The sequence below is a fragment of the Cygnus olor genome, chromosome 1 (genome assembly GCF_009769625.2).
Source record: "Cygnus olor isolate bCygOlo1 chromosome 1, bCygOlo1.pri.v2, whole genome shotgun sequence".
NCBI lineage: Eukaryota > Metazoa > Chordata > Aves > Anseriformes > Anatidae > Cygnus > Cygnus olor.
Genome location: NC_049169.1, coordinates 185398283 through 185414758, shown reverse-complemented (window position 1 = coordinate 185414758; position 16476 = coordinate 185398283). Strand labels below are relative to the sequence as shown.

At 41.6% G+C, this 16476-nt stretch overlaps 1 protein-coding gene across 3 annotated transcripts in view; it reads right to left on the bottom strand.

The window, feature by feature from the left end:
* The window catches only part of STARD13 (StAR related lipid transfer domain containing 13), a 296363-nt gene that overhangs the window by 155640 nt on the left and 124247 nt on the right, over window positions 1–16476 (bottom strand). For all 3 annotated transcript variants that reach the window (XM_040543764.1, XM_040543770.1, XM_040543777.1), the window contains exon 5: window positions 15244–15277. In XM_040543764.1, the coding sequence (XP_040399698.1) occupies window positions 15244–15277 (34 nt within the window). The remainder of the gene's footprint in view (window positions 1–15243; window positions 15278–16476) is intronic.

Sequence of the window (16476 nt, the reverse complement as noted above, 5' to 3'; positions counted from 1 at the left end):
GATTTTTTAAAAATGTTTAATAGAATTGACATGCGGCCATTGCTGGAACCGAGCACAGCAGCTGTGTAATGGCAAAGCAATGCCACTAACATTTTTGGACAGGAAATAAAGAATGTCGTGTCCAGTTGCAATAGGGGATAGGATTTCAGGTAGGCAAATTATAATGACCAGAATCACAATTTGGCTGAGGCCCAAGTTAACCCCTATTAACCTGAACACTTCTACGGGATCTTTAATCATTTTATTAAAGCTGATTTTAAATTTCTTCTTGCTACCACAGTGAAGAACAGCCAGGCAGTTGGTCACAGTGTTTTCTGGGCCTTATTCGAGGCAAAGAATGGTGGCTATTGAATGGTAAGCATCATTTCCCACAGGCCTGTTGGGAAGGTTTCCCAGCAGACCCAGGGCCTGTCTAAACCCACTCCATCACTCAGCTCTGGCGTTACAGAAATCTGTGCTCCAGCAGGTTCAGCGGTACCGCTGTTCCTGCTGGTATAAAGGAGCTTAAGCTTAGGAAGAATGCTTATTTCATGACATTTAACATATCTGGATATTCCCACTGAGAAGCAGGATATTCATGCTGTGAAGAAGGGGCTGGACGAGGTGGACCTCCAGCTCTTTCTATCCAAAAATGTCTCTGTTTCTGTGAGAACATTTTGGTAGCGTCGGGCAGCACCTGTACTCCATTAACTCCAAAAGCATTTCAGTGTTTACAGTAACCAGGAAATGTCGATGTCTGTGTTATATTAACAAGTCAGCAGCAACAACTGCAGTTCAGATTTTAGAGCTGAGCAGAGAACGGTTCACTGTGAGACACTGAGGGGTTTGCTTTTTTTGGTTAAAACATGAACAGGCCTGTAGTGCTGCCCTTGGAACTATTCAAGAGTGTGAGGGGAAGAAAGTTATCAAAGGATGTCCAATACTGGGTCAGTAATGGCTTCATAGAATCAGGTAGGCAAAAGATAAATAGCTGAGAACTGTAAGTCTAAAAAAATATTCGTGACACCAAGTTTGGAGCTTCTTCACCTTTTTTTCTTCCTACCTTTTGCAGGCAGGTTGAGCAGGTTCACAAAATGGCATAATCTCACTCAAGATGCATTATCTTGGAAACAAAGCTGTACTGTGTTTTTCTGTGGACAATACCACATATATGAGCAGAGAGGTAAGCAAGCTATAACGTGTCACTGTCATAGCAGGCAGCAGAATTTAAAAGAGCACTGATGTGCTGCTGTATAATCATGGTCTATGTGAAAGGATTTCACTGTAAGAATGCAATAGTCCACCACTCAAAGCATAAATTATTGTGGTCTCCCAGATAGACTCCAACTTCTCCATGTAAGAGGCAAAAAATCTATGCTATGTACCCCTTTGCTTTTTACAGAATTTTAACAGTGATGTTAAATTACCATTACATCAATAGATACATCAAACACAATGGGAGAAACCTAGAAAATACTGAGATCTTTTCCTTCTCAATTTTGGGATGGAAAGTAGTACTTTGCAAACCAGCTTAATTCCCAAGAAAGGCGATAGCAGGGATTGCTCTGTCACCAGCCCAGCATGCCAAAAGCAGGGAGAGCTTGAGGAAGCGTTACCATCACCTGCTGCAGTGCGTGGCAATGTGACCAGCATGATGCCAGAGGTCACAGCACTGCTGTATACCACCAGCTTCCAGAAAGGGGCATCTTTTTGATTTAACAGTACTTGAAAATTTGACGGCAGAAAGAAAAGAGCAGGCTTCATTTCCCTTTTGCACTCCTTTGGAGCACTGCCTTCCAGCTGGCCCAGCTCCCCCCCTTGGTATAAGGAGACTCACTTTTTTGAGGCTCCACATACAAAAAACTTCCTGACTTCAGTTCAGTGCCGTGTAAACAAAGCAGATAGGCACCCAGGCCTGTGGAGCAAGGTAAGAAAAAGTTGGTATTTTACTGGTATGTATTACTGGTTCTAAAGTTCATTTTCCGTGGCTTCCAGTGAAACAGTTTCCTATGAATGATGTCAGGACATCCTTACGGTGCTGCAGATGCAGAAGTTGCTCATATGGTTTACTTTCACCACTGTCAGGCAGACTCACTTCAGTAAGTTTTTGTCATTTTGTGCTGACATGAATGGGTTCTGTAGTAGTTACCTGAGATCTACATTTCAGTGAATTTTTTTTGAATCACCGACGTTAGAAAAAAACATGTAAATTGCTTGGAGAGTAGGTGCTAAATGCATTAGAACTCAGCAAGATCTTACCTAGTGTTAGTTTTTGAGACAGAAGATGGCTAAGTTTAAATGACAGAGAATATTTATACCAAGTATAACCTTGATGTTAATTTGATTAAAATTATCAAGTACATAGTTTCAGAGTTCAGGCCTTAAAAACTTTTTAGGGAATGTCACTGCTAAAGGGAAAAAAGCTTAGGGTGTAAATGTGAAAACCAAAACGCAGTCTTCTTATGGTCTCAAATTGGAGGCTATTCCCCATTTCTATTCTCAAATGTTGCTAAATGGTTTTGCAGGGATCTAAAATAGTTTATTGCTGTCAGTCAAGTCATAAAGAATACTATTTCATCTGGAAAACATTATCCTCCTTTAGGACTTAAACAGATTTGGATTTATTCTCCTCTCTCCTGTCCTATAGCTCATCTTTTATAGCTAAGCAGGATAAATGTGAAGTGGGTTGTATGTGCTACTAGAAAGTTACAGTAGTACGTTACTCTACTTGATACAGGTAGAAATTACCTTTTAGTGCAGATCCAATGAAACTCAAGGTCTTCTCCATCATCACCAGGGACAAGCTCCCTTCCTACAAGAACTGCTCTATCGTTCATTAAAAAATGCCACGGAATTTAGACGAAGCACTGAGCACTAGTAACAACCTCACATTAATGGTGAAATTCTTGACTTGCTGAAGTAATTCTCAAAATTCCCTTGTGCTTCACTTCCTTCAAGCATGTACACTTTCCTTTTCCTGTTTGCTCCCATCGTGCTTGTTGAGAATATACGAGCACAAAGCCCCCAGTTTCTTGCTGATTTGATGGTCGTCATTAATGGGGAAACAGGTTCCAGCACATTGGAGTGCTACTCGTTCTGTATCTTATGTTCATTGGATATCCACATCATTTATAGGTGAATATAAATTTATTACTGCAGCATTTTTTATTACTTCTTTAAATAAAAGAAATGCATTTTCTCTGCATATCATTCTTTACTGCCTTCTCTCTTGTAGATAGTTTTGTAATGTTGACAGTGCTGGAAGTCACCGTGATATAGTTCCTGAATTTATATGATGACATTATAATAATATCAACGCTGTTCTCTATGGTTCATATAAATTAGCATTTTATTTGCTTTCATGACGAGTGCTGCAAATTGAACAGCTGTTTTCACTGGGCTGTTTTAATTAAGCTGTCCATAATGTCACCTAGGTGTTTTTCTGAGCTGGTAGCACTTCATTAATAATGTGGTATCAGTCAATGCTTCAATCATTCCCAAGCATTACCTCACACTTAGGTACATTGAAATCCCATCTGCTTTGAGACTGTCAAATCACCTCGCTTTGGTGATCTGAATTTGATTCCCGGAAATCTTTCTAATCTTTGGTACTCTAGGAAATTTTGAGTTCGTACAGATTTTGCCATCTGTTCACTCACTTGTCAAGATAATGAAGCTTTAAATGATACTTGTTCTAGCAAAGCTCTTATAGACAACCTGTTATTAGCCTCTCTTCATTCAGAAAATTGATAAGTTTAATTTGGGCGTTTATGATCTTTTATAAAGTTTATGTTCTAGAACTAAAATTTCCTTCCCACACTTTGATTTCTCAGGTTGTTTCCTATCTGTTTCGAAGACCTCTGGAATAGTAGTTTGGAAAGCCCAGATAAGTTGCATCTCTTCCTGTTTTCCCATGAAAAAGATGTTTCTCTCTCTCTCTTTTTTTTTAATTATTATTATTTTTACAGAGCCACAATGGATCCTACATCTGTATTCTCATCTGGGTGTATTTTAGCTTGCTCTTGATCTGGTTTTTATTTATTCCTGTCTGCTTATTTGTTTTCAGAAACACATAAGATAATTAATATGGGAAGCTGAAATTATTTTTGTTGCCCACAATGTCTTCTTTTCCTCTTTAAGAATCGTGTATTCCAGCACACCCACTTTTATCTCAATTTCTGACCGTGCTTCATCTCTTATTCGCAAAGAGGACTCCAGAATGTGCTCATGTCCAGGCATTCAGTCTGGAAGTACTCTGCCCAGGCACAAAAAAATCATGATTTTAGATCACCCATGGGTGATGTCATGATAGATCATGATAGGATCATTAACCAGCAGAAGAAAAAGCAATAAATTGTTTTGATAGCAAGACTGGGGGAGGAGTATTATGTATGGCTTTAGAGCTTGCAAAGCCCTTTGCCCATTTCACTGAGAACCAGAGAGCTCTTAGGAGCTCTGGAGAACAAGAGGTATGGTGTGGAGGCAACGGGAGAAGCAGAAATAAGGAAGGAAAAGCACTGTAGGGCATCATGAGCAGAAGAGTAAGCAGACCGTGAAGCAACAGTGCATTTAAGAGGAAACTGAATAGTCAGTGGAAATGGTAAGGGGGAAAACTAAAACTGGACTTTTCAAAGAAGGATATGAAGAGAACAGACAGATAAAGGAGTCCAGAAGACTAAAAGAGAAAAAGACAGTAGGTAGAAAATATCCATACTGTAGAGAAGTGTGCAGAGCAATGAACAAAGGGCTTTGCATTGTTGGCTGTTTGTGGTCCTAGTCTGGGTTAACTGAATTGAGTTAAACATAATTTTAAAATGCTTGTTTTTACACTTCATTCATTCTAACTATCTGTGAATCTGAAAATCTAAGAAATTCTCAAAAGTAATAGGTATCAGATTCATGTGCCTTAATTTTAGGCACCCATTGTTGAAAGAGAAATGAGGGAGGTGGGAAGATGGGAGGGAGGGGGCTGTCCCACAGCATGCCACCCCAAAACGGCTGCCTGGAAGAAGTGCTAGAGGAGGCCTGTGGAGGAGGGTGTGCTCCAGCTGGTGAAGATGTCACACTCAGAAAGTGCTTCCCTCTCCCCACTGATAGGAAAGGGGCTCAGGGAGCCCCCTTAGACTTGGGGTAAAGCTGGAGGTATGAGTTCCATCTCATGTTTCCTGTTTCTGTCGAATTTTAATGGGATTTCAGTATTTAGCCATTGTAGGCTCATTTGAAAATCTCAGCTTCAGTACGAAAATCTCAGTTGCACTCTGTATTTTTGAAAGTCTCCAACAGATTTGAAAGTCACTGTAATTCTCAATAGAATTTGTGTTCTGCAGTCCAATGACTTATTTCGCCTTTTGTTCTTTTTTTAACACAGGCTACGTTTTGATGTGGAGACGCTGGAAAATTTTACTGTTTCGCTGTAAAATAACAACTTTGCTTTTGCAGCAGCAGCTGTAAAACATGAACACCTTGTTGGATCACACTCCAGAAATCTGAAATGGGAGCCCTGCCAAAGCTCAGGGCTTCCTTTTTGTTTTGACTGTGGCGTGGCTCTTGACTCTGTTAATATCACGTTCTTCCCACTTGTGCTTTTCAGACACCTACGGCCAAGCTCATTCCCAGTTTAACTCCACTGAACTCAATGGAGCTGCAACAGAAGTGAATTTGTCTCAGTACGTCTGTAAATTAAGCAGCCATTTGAGTTGGAGAGTGTCGCTGATAAGCACTAACAGCACAGGAGTGCCGAAAGGAAGATATCTCCTAGTTAGTTTTGGACAGTTGACACGAACTCCACTGTCAGATAAGTCTTACAGACTGTGGGAAACGCTGAGTGGGAAAAGTCACACTCGCCGCCTGCTAACCATAGGAGGAAAACAGAGCTGGAATGCAGGGGAAATCTCGACACTATCTGCTCCCCCTGCTCCTACCAGCCAGGCAATCCAAACCACTAGCTGAATACCAGCTGCCTCTGGCCATGGCACAAACAAACGTGTTTTCTTGGCAAAGTTTTCACTCACTTTTGGAGTCGAGAGAGGAGGCAAACAGAAGAAAACAGTCTAAAGTGTGTGTGAGGGGAGTGTTTTCCACCAAAAAGCAGGCGCTGCTTTTCTGTATCATCTAAAAAGACAATCACAAAACACTACCCCTGCAGACAGAGGTGAGCCACGCTCTCCAAAGGACAGCTATGCGTACTCAGCGAGCCAGCAGCCCTGCACCACAGAGCTCCAGTAATTTATCGCTCCACTTGGCCTCCGTTGACATTGTCAATGACGGTGTGCCACGGGCTTCAGTAAAAGAAGGATCAAACACAGGGGAACAAAACTGCTGGAAAGGAATTCTCTGTGCCCATCCAAATTGTATCACCTGAGAATAAAGCACAGCCACAGCACACAAACACTGGAAGATAAACGGTATTTCCTCCCCAGTGATCATAAGACTCGGTCTATCAAGATCTAAGGAAGAACAATACGTTACATCAATGTTCTACATACACAGCACAGCAAGGTAGAGGTACGCTCACATATCTCATTGTACGCTCAGCTCCTTACCTACGTGTAACTTAACACTCTGGATATCATCTCTGCTTGTTACACTTCAAAAATTCCAAGGCTGTGAGGCCAAAGAAGAGGAGCATGGCAACAGAAGCAACAAACAAAAAGGTGTACTTTAAAAAGTTACCAAGTATTTTGAGTTCTCCAATACATCATCCAGCCATTGAGCACACTGTATCAGTTCTGTCTTATAAACAGGTGAAAATATACAGGAGCAGAAGTTTTGGTTTAACTTTAGAAATTCACCGTACATTTTTGGTATCAAATGAGAGTCCAAAGAGCTGTAAATCAGATTTAGACAACACGCGTTGGTGAGCAGTCAAGAAGGGGAAAAGGGCAAAAAGCAGGGCTAACTTTTTGCACTAGATGTTTATAAAACAAACAAATGCCAACGTTGTCAGTTTGCTAGAGATGTCAAACTGCCTAAGGCCTTGTGCCAGCTTTACCTATGAAAAGACCCTGGAAATAAAACTAGAAGCAAAGAACACCCAACAGAATGGGGACTGTAACCTGGACAACACTTGGCTTCTGAACCAAAGTGTGTGAAAATAAGCTCTCGACAAATTGTTTGAATACTGACTTGGAAATAAATGTAAATGCTTTATCCATAACCTTTTTATATGAAGAACATCAGTGATAACGTGAAGCTGTAATGTTTGCAAATGATGGGCTGCCATTATGCCTGTAAGGTGCTCAAAAGGATAGCACTCTGTGCTTGAGCTTCATTTCCACTATGTCTGTGCAAACAATTTAACAATTGTAAACGACTTAATTAGCAATCCAAGTAAGTTGTAGCTTTAAAACTTTGCTAAAAAAACTATATATATTTTATGAAATATAATGTTCCTGGGTCTTGCATTTTCTCAGATACTTAGAGGAGTAAGATGTAAATTTTTACAGATAAACATTTTTCTTCTATGCAGCTATAAATATATCATTAAGAGACTAATCCTACCCCCTCCAAGTTGCCAGTGACTGCAATGGGCACAGAATCAGGTTCTGCAAAGGCGGAGTCCTTAATATGCTATAGGAAAAAAACTGCAAGGTTCTATGCTATAATCAGTTTGCTCTTCAGAATTAAGGCAATTTAAAAAAAAAAATGATAATTATCAATTGGAGATAGAACGTGTCCCTGCATATGGCAGGGTGTTGGAACTGGAGGTCTCTTCCAACCCAAACCCTTCTGCGATTCTATGGTTCTATGGTTAGGGACTTGAAAACCATTCAAGCAATCTAATAACTTCAGTGAGACCTACAGATGGGCATTTTTCTGTCTTTTAAAAGCAAGCTTTTCTCATTAGCAAGTGTTATCTTAGTGTTAATTCCATATCACATGCAATCATATATTGCAATAAGGATTGAATTTAAATAAAGAGAAATCCCTACAGCCCTGGTAAGCTAAGAATTTACTGCTAAGCAACATACAATGACAACTATAACAGCCCGAGTAATTAAATAAAATACTATCAATTGTAGTTCATGGAATAAATGAATATTTAATCAACTTTGCTTAACAATAAATTGAGCATTTCCTTTGAAATTTGCACACAGAAGTCATCCAAGCTAAATTTCAAACATTGCATGCTTCTTAGCAAGTCTTTCTTATTCATAAATTTGTAGCTGACACTAAAAACTTGCGTGGCAGTCAGGCAGACCTGTTCCTTGCACAGAGTGTGCTGGGCAACTTTTCAACTATTTAATCATATTGCTTGATTTTAAACCCACACTGAATTGGTACTTGAGTCAACTCTGGTGTGAAAACATTAATTTTCACAGGAATTACACAAGGGGAAAATTTGTTCTTTTGCTTTAAAACAGATTTTCCTGACATACATACTAGCCTTATACAGCAGAATGTTTGGGGACCGAGATAAAACAAGAAACGAGGGAGGGTTTGTAGCTAATATAAACAAATTCCAGATCAAAGGCTAAAGCCATTACCTCCTCAGACCCCATGTCAAAAGCCAACACTGCACTAAGACGAGAACTGTGGTTTCAGAGTCATTTAATAATCCCCACATACAGAACAACCTTTTTGCCAGCTATTTTCTTGAGCTTGCCTTTCATATTTTCCTGCCTTCATAAAGATACTGAGCCAAATTCACAAGTGATAAATGCCATTAGAGTCAATGGAATGATGCATGGGACGGCTTTGGCACGCGTGCCTTTTGTGTTTGTATGCAGCTCCAGCCTCCTCCTCTTGCTGCACTTCAGCTGTGGTTTGACAGCGTGGTGCAAATTAGTAATTTGTTATTGCCTTGTGCTGAGCGCTCAATAAATACCAGCATCTGTATGTGCCTTTCTGTCATAGCTACTTGCTGGTCTGGGTGGAATCTAATACAGAGGACAGGAAGGGTAGAGATGGGATGATTTTCAGTTGCAGGGCTTGCTAAAACAACTCTCCTGTTTCTTAGGAAGGTGCCCCTGCAGCTGAAGTTAACACTACATGGTTCTTTGTCCTCCTCTAGTGGTCCCCTCATACTTAGGGAGAGGCTTAGGCAGTCATCGCTTCCTTCGAGTTAATGTAGTTCTTACTCAAGTGCAAGGTGTTGAGGCTCACGCCTGAAGATCATGGGTCCAATCCCAACACCAGAGACAGTGATGGGTTTCATTACTCTTATGTTCACGAACGTGGATAGTGGTGTCACTGACCACAGCAGCCAACAGTTGGCCAGATGCTGTGTCTTTTTGTGCCATGGTCATCTCTTCTGAGCAGAGCTTCCACCGCGGTAGTGTGCTCAATAGCCTGGAGCAGTGGCATGGGCTGCCTGCGGTCCCACAAAGGTGACACGCTGCCAAAGGTCAGAATCTGGGTGCTCCATTCAATAGCTTTATTGCCCTGAGTAGCTTACATTAGCTTGTGTTCCAGCCAGAAGCGTTCATTTGTCGTTGCTTGTCTGACATGCGAACAAAGAAATGAGGCAAAATCTATCTTTTGTCCTAAGCCTTCCAGAGAGGAGCTACACATCACTCTCCCATAGCACAAAACCTCACAAGTTACTCCTTAGGAACTGATGCTAATAGTTAGATGCCAAAAAAATGAACCTAGAGACTAGTTATATGACGGTAAAGTTGCCTAGTGGTGAACACTGCTGCCTGGTAGAAATGCTTCTGTGAAAGCAGGAGGCTCCTCCTGGATAGCTGCTCTTCCGTGCGTGTCTCTCCCTCAGAGCTGTAAGGCTTAGTCAGCATTATAAAACAGTGAAGATTTATTTTGTTGCTTGCATACTTTAAATCGTCTAACCTTTGCATTTTTGAAGTGGTACCTTCCCCAGCAAATAAAAGAAGAGCGCACAGCTTACACTGTGGTTATCAGAGAGGTCTGAGGGAAAGGTCTGCTTGAAATAGGAAACAGATATAGCAGAAATTTATTATTCAGTGAAAATTTTCCAGGTCTTTTTGGTTACATTTGGAATAAACATCAAATGCCAAAATGTGCCCTCCTCCATGACTCTCAGAAAACCTGCGTTTAAAGAAGGTTGGCTGCTCAGACGCAGTGCAGCTGAATATGGCTGTTTGACTGGAGAATCCAACAGCCCAGTGACTGACCCCAGCTGCTGGAAAGCAATACCTTCTCATTCCACAAAGGGTAAACTTCAGAGGAATTCATCAATTTGCTTTAGATCACCATTTGCAGCAAGGTTCCTGTCAGGTCTTTTGAGGTCTCAAGAGAAGTTACAAGCCCGAGCCCATCTATCAGTTTAGTGTTCAACTCTCTTTAGCAGTCCAAGCTGTAAACAAAAATGAGTTAAAGTATGAAAAATATCTATAATAGCTTCATCCTGAAACCATTTTTTACACTTATTGAAGTGTATTACACTACACTTTTTAGAATTATTGGATACATATTATTTTTAAGATTTACCAGCTCTAGTCTTTCAAATATTTTTCTTTCTTTTTAAAAATGTTGAGAAAAAATCTAAGTTACAGAAAGAACTATTGAACAGGGAAATGGAGGAAGATATTTAGAAGGACAATGAGTATCAATATGTGTCTAAAACATTTTTATATATTACTGTTTTCTTAGTGAAGTTTCGCACGTAAAATTCAGAGTATTCCTTAATAGTTCAAGCTTTCATCTATAGCTCATGTATTAAAACAGTAAACATATATGTTTTTAACCAACACCTATTTTTTTTAGAGCAGTAATATCCTGGAATATATAGGAAGGGTTCTCATTTTCCTCTTGCTTTTGAGAGCCAACGAGCACAGTTTGCCCTCAGCTGCTCCAGTACATCAGTAGGAGCTGGGAAGCAAAGATTTTCCTATTCAGAAGAACAAAGAAGGGTTTGTTCTGTCATTTCTGATTATGAAAGGAACATATAGGCAGGAAGAAACAATCTCACTGGCTAATATCAGGAGCCAAGCTGGCACCGCACAGAAGTTGGAAGAGGAGCCAGTGAAAGGACCCTCTCATGCACTGGCTGCAGGAGAAGCACCGAGCCTACCTACTTCTACACAGAGCAATACAGAGGCCAAGGCCACCAAACAGGTTGGTTTATTCGCTTGTTTATTTTCATTATACCATTGCAAGGTAAAGAGCCCGGTCATTTTTCAAGCCAAAGTAAGCATCTCCCCTTTGTGTCGGTGACATGTCAAAGTGACCCCACTCTGCTTACTACCCAATGCACAGGAGCACTGGATGAGAATGTTTTATTTTCCCCCGTAATTTAAGGTCAGATTCTCATCTCCGGTAAACTCTTGTAGCTGGAATAATGGCAGCATGAGCCATGAGTACTGCCTAGGTCTAGAAGGGACTGCAGAGCATCCAGCCCTGCAGTTTCTCTGCTGTGCAGAGGATGGGACAATGGAGCTCATGGACATAGCCTCAGCTCCACCTCCAGCACATTTGCCAGGCTTCCACGTCAAGTAACAGACATTGAGATGGAGACCACCTTCTCCATCACCCCATGAGCACGAGGAAAACCCCAGAACAGATGATGGTTCTCTGACCATGTCCCTTTTTCTGTTCACAGTGTCATCAACCCTTAACTCTTGCCCAGGGACTGCAGCACAGGTAAAATATAAACATTAGTATGAGCCTTTATATGACTAAGGAAACAGAAAAATATGTAGTCAATGAGAAATACGGTGTATGGGTTTGACCTTGAGAGGCATGCAGCACCTGCAGTGCCTAAGAGGGGCCAGACGGAGTTGCAGTTCCTTCTCACTTCCCAGAATCAGGCATTTTGTGGGCAGTTTTTCATGCACAGCTGCTGTGTAGGATGGTTCTGGCTTCCTGAGCTATGGATATCTCTCTTTGAAGTGAATTAGCATTGTGCCTGGACAAATAATGCAGGGTCAGGCTATCTGTTAAAGCCCTGGGACCACATCTGCCCCTATCTGTATTTCATAATATATCAGTCAAAGGTAGACAATTAGTCACGGAGCACTTCTGACAAGGCCAAGGTTACATGAGGACTTAATCATATTACTGCAGTGCACCATCTTCCTTGCCAGCCCATTGCTGTTCTGCTAGAGACTACATTACCATGCATCAGCAAATACACCGGCACACTGCTATTTTTAGTGCCTCATACATACCACTAAAATAGAGGATGTGTCAGCTTTTAATCTGACTTCAAATTTTTGTCAGCAAAGTAAAAGCTCATTTTCCCTACCAGCGATGAAGTGTGCTCTGCGTTAGTCATCTTGAGCTTTCCAGCTCAAGATGGTGGTGTTAGCTTTAAAATACTTTTATTAGGTGGCTGGAACGCTCAAGCTGATTAATTTTTGCTAAGAGACACACCAGGAAACAGTAAGAACGCATAGTGTCAGTCAGTCAGGTTTTGATAGTGACTACCATGGGCTAAAAAACCATTTTCTTCAGCCAGCTGATGGCAAGAGGAGCAGCTAATCATATTTCTATGATTATTATAATTCTATGATTCTAACCGAGGTGCTCTCTGCAGTACCACAGCAGGCCATTAAACCACCTGGGTTACAAGTCCGGAACAGGGAAAGGTGGTGAAGACCTACCCATGCCAGGTATTACACGTCACACAGCGGTGGGGCAGTCCTGTTAATGCCATCATCTGTTAATGACAGCAAGTATGTGGCAATGGTCAGAGCCACAATTACCATCAGCAGGGCCATGCTCACTCAGGAGGAAAGCTGGGTTCAGTGGACGAACCTGGCATTTTAACAGCTCTTGATAAAGCCACAGAATTAGTGTGATTACTACTGTGAGACGCTCACTGAAAATTCAGAAAAGGGAAGCCCCAAAATATTGCATTTATTTGGAAAAAAAAAAAAAAAAAAAGCAAGAGAGAGAATGACAGCCCAAAAGTTGTGCAAAAAATGAGCTCGAGGAGAAGAGTGCTGTACTCTGCACATGGCAGATACGGACAGGAAGGGTTTTCTTCTCACATGAGAAATTCCAAAAAGAGGAAAAAAACAAAACAAAACAAAACAAAAAAAACCTTTTATCCAGAAGACAGGGAAAATTTCAGAAATGTTTGTGAACTGCAAAGCTGCAAGGAACAGTCCCCCTCAGTCCAAGACATAGATTTGGCCAACATGGTATTTTAAATAATATTTTGGCATTAACCATAATCATAATTTACTTTAATGTAACTCAAATTTCAAAGCCCAAAGTTTCAAAGCCAAATAAAAACCATAACTTGTGACACTGAATGCTGTTAGAAGATCTCGTTTCAAGAGCTGCACACCTATTTTACAGAAGTGGTTTGACTGAGAAATTAATGGATGCTAACCTGTGCCTGCAAAATGCTTCAGTTTGAAGGAATTGGCATTTTCTTCCAGAAGCATATTAATGATAAATTTATTACTATTTCCATCATAGACTAGATTTCCATGAGCAAAGTTCCACCTCAGTGACCAAACCAAATCACCTGTTATTCCTCTTTTATGCTGGCAGTTTTCAAATTTTCAGCTATCATCTTCTAACTGCCAGATGGGCGTTAAACTTTCTTCGGAGACCAAACTGATGTTATCATAAAAGTAAAACAATTCAAAAATTTATCACAGTCAAAACCAGGAGCACTGTTAACAGAATAGGTTTTCTTTAAGATGTACCTGCTGTTGATGTGCTTTCCTTTTCTTTACAAAGCAAGCCTTCAGCGTTACACAGATGCAAGCAGCGAAAACAATTAAAAATTGCTAAATCTATCTAAAAATCGATGGGATTTGCTTAGCTTTGGAAAAGCACAAGCATAATTTCCATTGGAAATACCAACATGGAATAAATACTTGGGTATCTTGTAATGCAGACAAAAAAAAATTGCTGTGCACAGCACTTGAATGGCAATATTTGTAGCTATGCCACACTCAGCAGCCTCCACGTAGGCACTGGCCTGCTGCAAGGTGCCTGAGCGCTTCGCTGCCTATTGAGACCTCAGCTTTTGGAGCCAGGGCTCCTGGTGCTCTGCTCCATGTGCTGGCCAGCACAGCCACTGTGTTGGTGGCGCTGGCTGCAAAGGGACCCGTTCACCTGCTCCCAACGGGGTTACGGTGGCCCTTGGCAAGGACTGAGGGTGCAGCTTGGAGCAGAGACGGTGCTGCTTCGAGCAAGGAGAAACCACTGAGCTAGCAAAATGGCTTAAGCTAGTCCTTCAGGCCAAAAAAAAATAAAAGATGTTAAGTCAGCTGGGGACAGGGGGATAATTACAACAAAGTTGCCCAATTGCTTTCATTTTAATTGACACGCACTGCATACATATCGACTAATGAGACTGAAAGAGCAGTAGGAAATGGGGAGCTCCAGAGGTCAGCTGTTTTATGATTTATTTAAATGGTGCTAGCTAGCAAAAGCTTTTGTGGGAACGAGGATTCCCTTAGACTTTGGGGACATTTCTTCTTGCAGAGCTGTGGGGCTGTTATTAAATTCCAGTAACCTCCCATTCTGGGAAGCAGTTTCTTTTCGCTATAGTTCCTAATTGTGCTTCATTACAATTTAATAAGGACATTTACCCTCAATTGAGCAAATCATTCAAGCAGTTGCTTACTCCCCCTCGCAATGAATTGGATTTGTCAATTGCAGCCTTAATTGCGTGTTAAGTAGCTTGCTGAATCAGGACCTCTGTGCACATCGTTGTCTACCCAAACCTTTCCCGAGCTCCTGGCATCATAACACAAGTAGGGTTCTGTGCATCCATCTCTTCAACTCTGCCGATTGCTCTGATCCTCACAGAACATCAGCTGTAAATAAATCATTTCCCTGTGACAGTCAAACACTCCGATGCTGTTAACATTGTCAGTTCCACCAACTGCGAGTGAGCTCATGCTGATGAATGATGCATCGTGACTTTGCCCCTGGGGAGAAGGCCTGCGGGGTGTTTACATTTATTTACATTTATGTTTTACATTACTTTGCAAAGTGAGACCCTGTCACCAGGTTGGGCTGCTGTGCTTGCAGTATGCCAGAGGATGCACTTACACACATCTCACCTCGATGCACCGTAAACCTTTCAGTGCTGTGGCAAGCCCTTTCGTTCCTCTCCGACACTAAGAACAAATACTTCATGGTGTTCTTGTTGTTTCAGAGTTGGCGTCTCAAGGTCTAAGTGCAAAGTTGATGAATTATCAGCTTTCTTAAGAACCAAGCAAATCCTACAGCACTGCTTCATGAACTCATGCAAGTAATCACAGCAACTGCATGAAATAACTCAGAATATCAGCAATTCCTGCAGGTCCTCCATCAATGCATACATCTGCATAATCCATCGAGAAACATTCAAGAAGTAATGCAGTGTCTTACCTGCTTTTTCCTTAGACAGCTTCTGAAACAGCACCTGCAAGAAATAAATTAATTTTTGTTTTATAATCATGGATTTTCTTTTTCAAATAAGCCGCACATTTCAGGACAATACATGCAGTTTCTACACATCATCACCGCCTTACAAAGGTTATCAGATCCAGAGCTCATCAACAAAAATCGTGGGGAACATCTAGCTTTGCTTGCTAAGGACAGCCTGGTGTCCATTCCCCTGTCTTGCAGGCAGTGAGCCGCCCGTGGCACGAGCGAGGACATGCGAGATCCAGCACACCAAAGCAGGTCGTGGTGCAGGCTGCCTGCGAGGCAGCTGTACAGCAGTGGGAAACGAGCACACTGTGGTGATGGCAGCTCCAAAGCAGTCATGGTGCTTATTCATCCGTGACTGGGAGAAAGTCCCTCTGTCTGTGGGACGTGGCCAAACTGACTTTCAGTGTTGCATTCTTCATATTTTTCAGTGCCCTGCTCTAGGTTTGCCATGGTAAATGGAAGCGGTCCCATTAACGTCATTCTTGGATGCACCTCTTGGTCCATTAATTTCCTCTGTAACAGCCTTCAGTGCCCAAATCAGGTTGTTCTCACTCTGTAAGCTGGTGATTAAATGTGTATCACCTGCCCTCCTTGCATACAATAGATCTAACACCTCTCTCAGGAAAGCAGCCTGCAACTGAAACTAGTACAATGTGAGAAACCACACCCAATCTTTTCTATTTTTATTTTTATTTTTGTAGATAATCAGAAGGCTGAGCTGATTCTCCTCGATACCAGTGAACATACAGGTGTGAGCTGCCCAGTCTGCAGCCAGCTGAACCAGCAGCCACTCCTCTATCTCGCAGTGACATGCTCTCTGTGCTTGCTATAGACTTGTGCCCATATGGACAACCATCTGCACATTTCTGCCTGATGCACTAAGTGCTCCAGTATCTCTACAGTAAACATTGCCTCCACAGCCTTAATAGAAATGTCTATAAAAACATATTTTTTATTTACCTTTATTTTAGTGAAGAATTTGACTGAGATATTGGAAAGTTCTTCCTCTAAGCATGGAACAGAATTGCTGGAGCATCACTCAGTAATGGGAAAAGCACAGCTAGACTAGGTGGAGCAGGCTGCAGTTGTTTTCCCCTCTGCAAGGCAATTTAATTGTGGAAAAGCCTCTTACTCAGGCTGAAGGTCTGCAGGAGCAGCAGCAGCCTGCCCTTCAGCCAGCAGAGACCA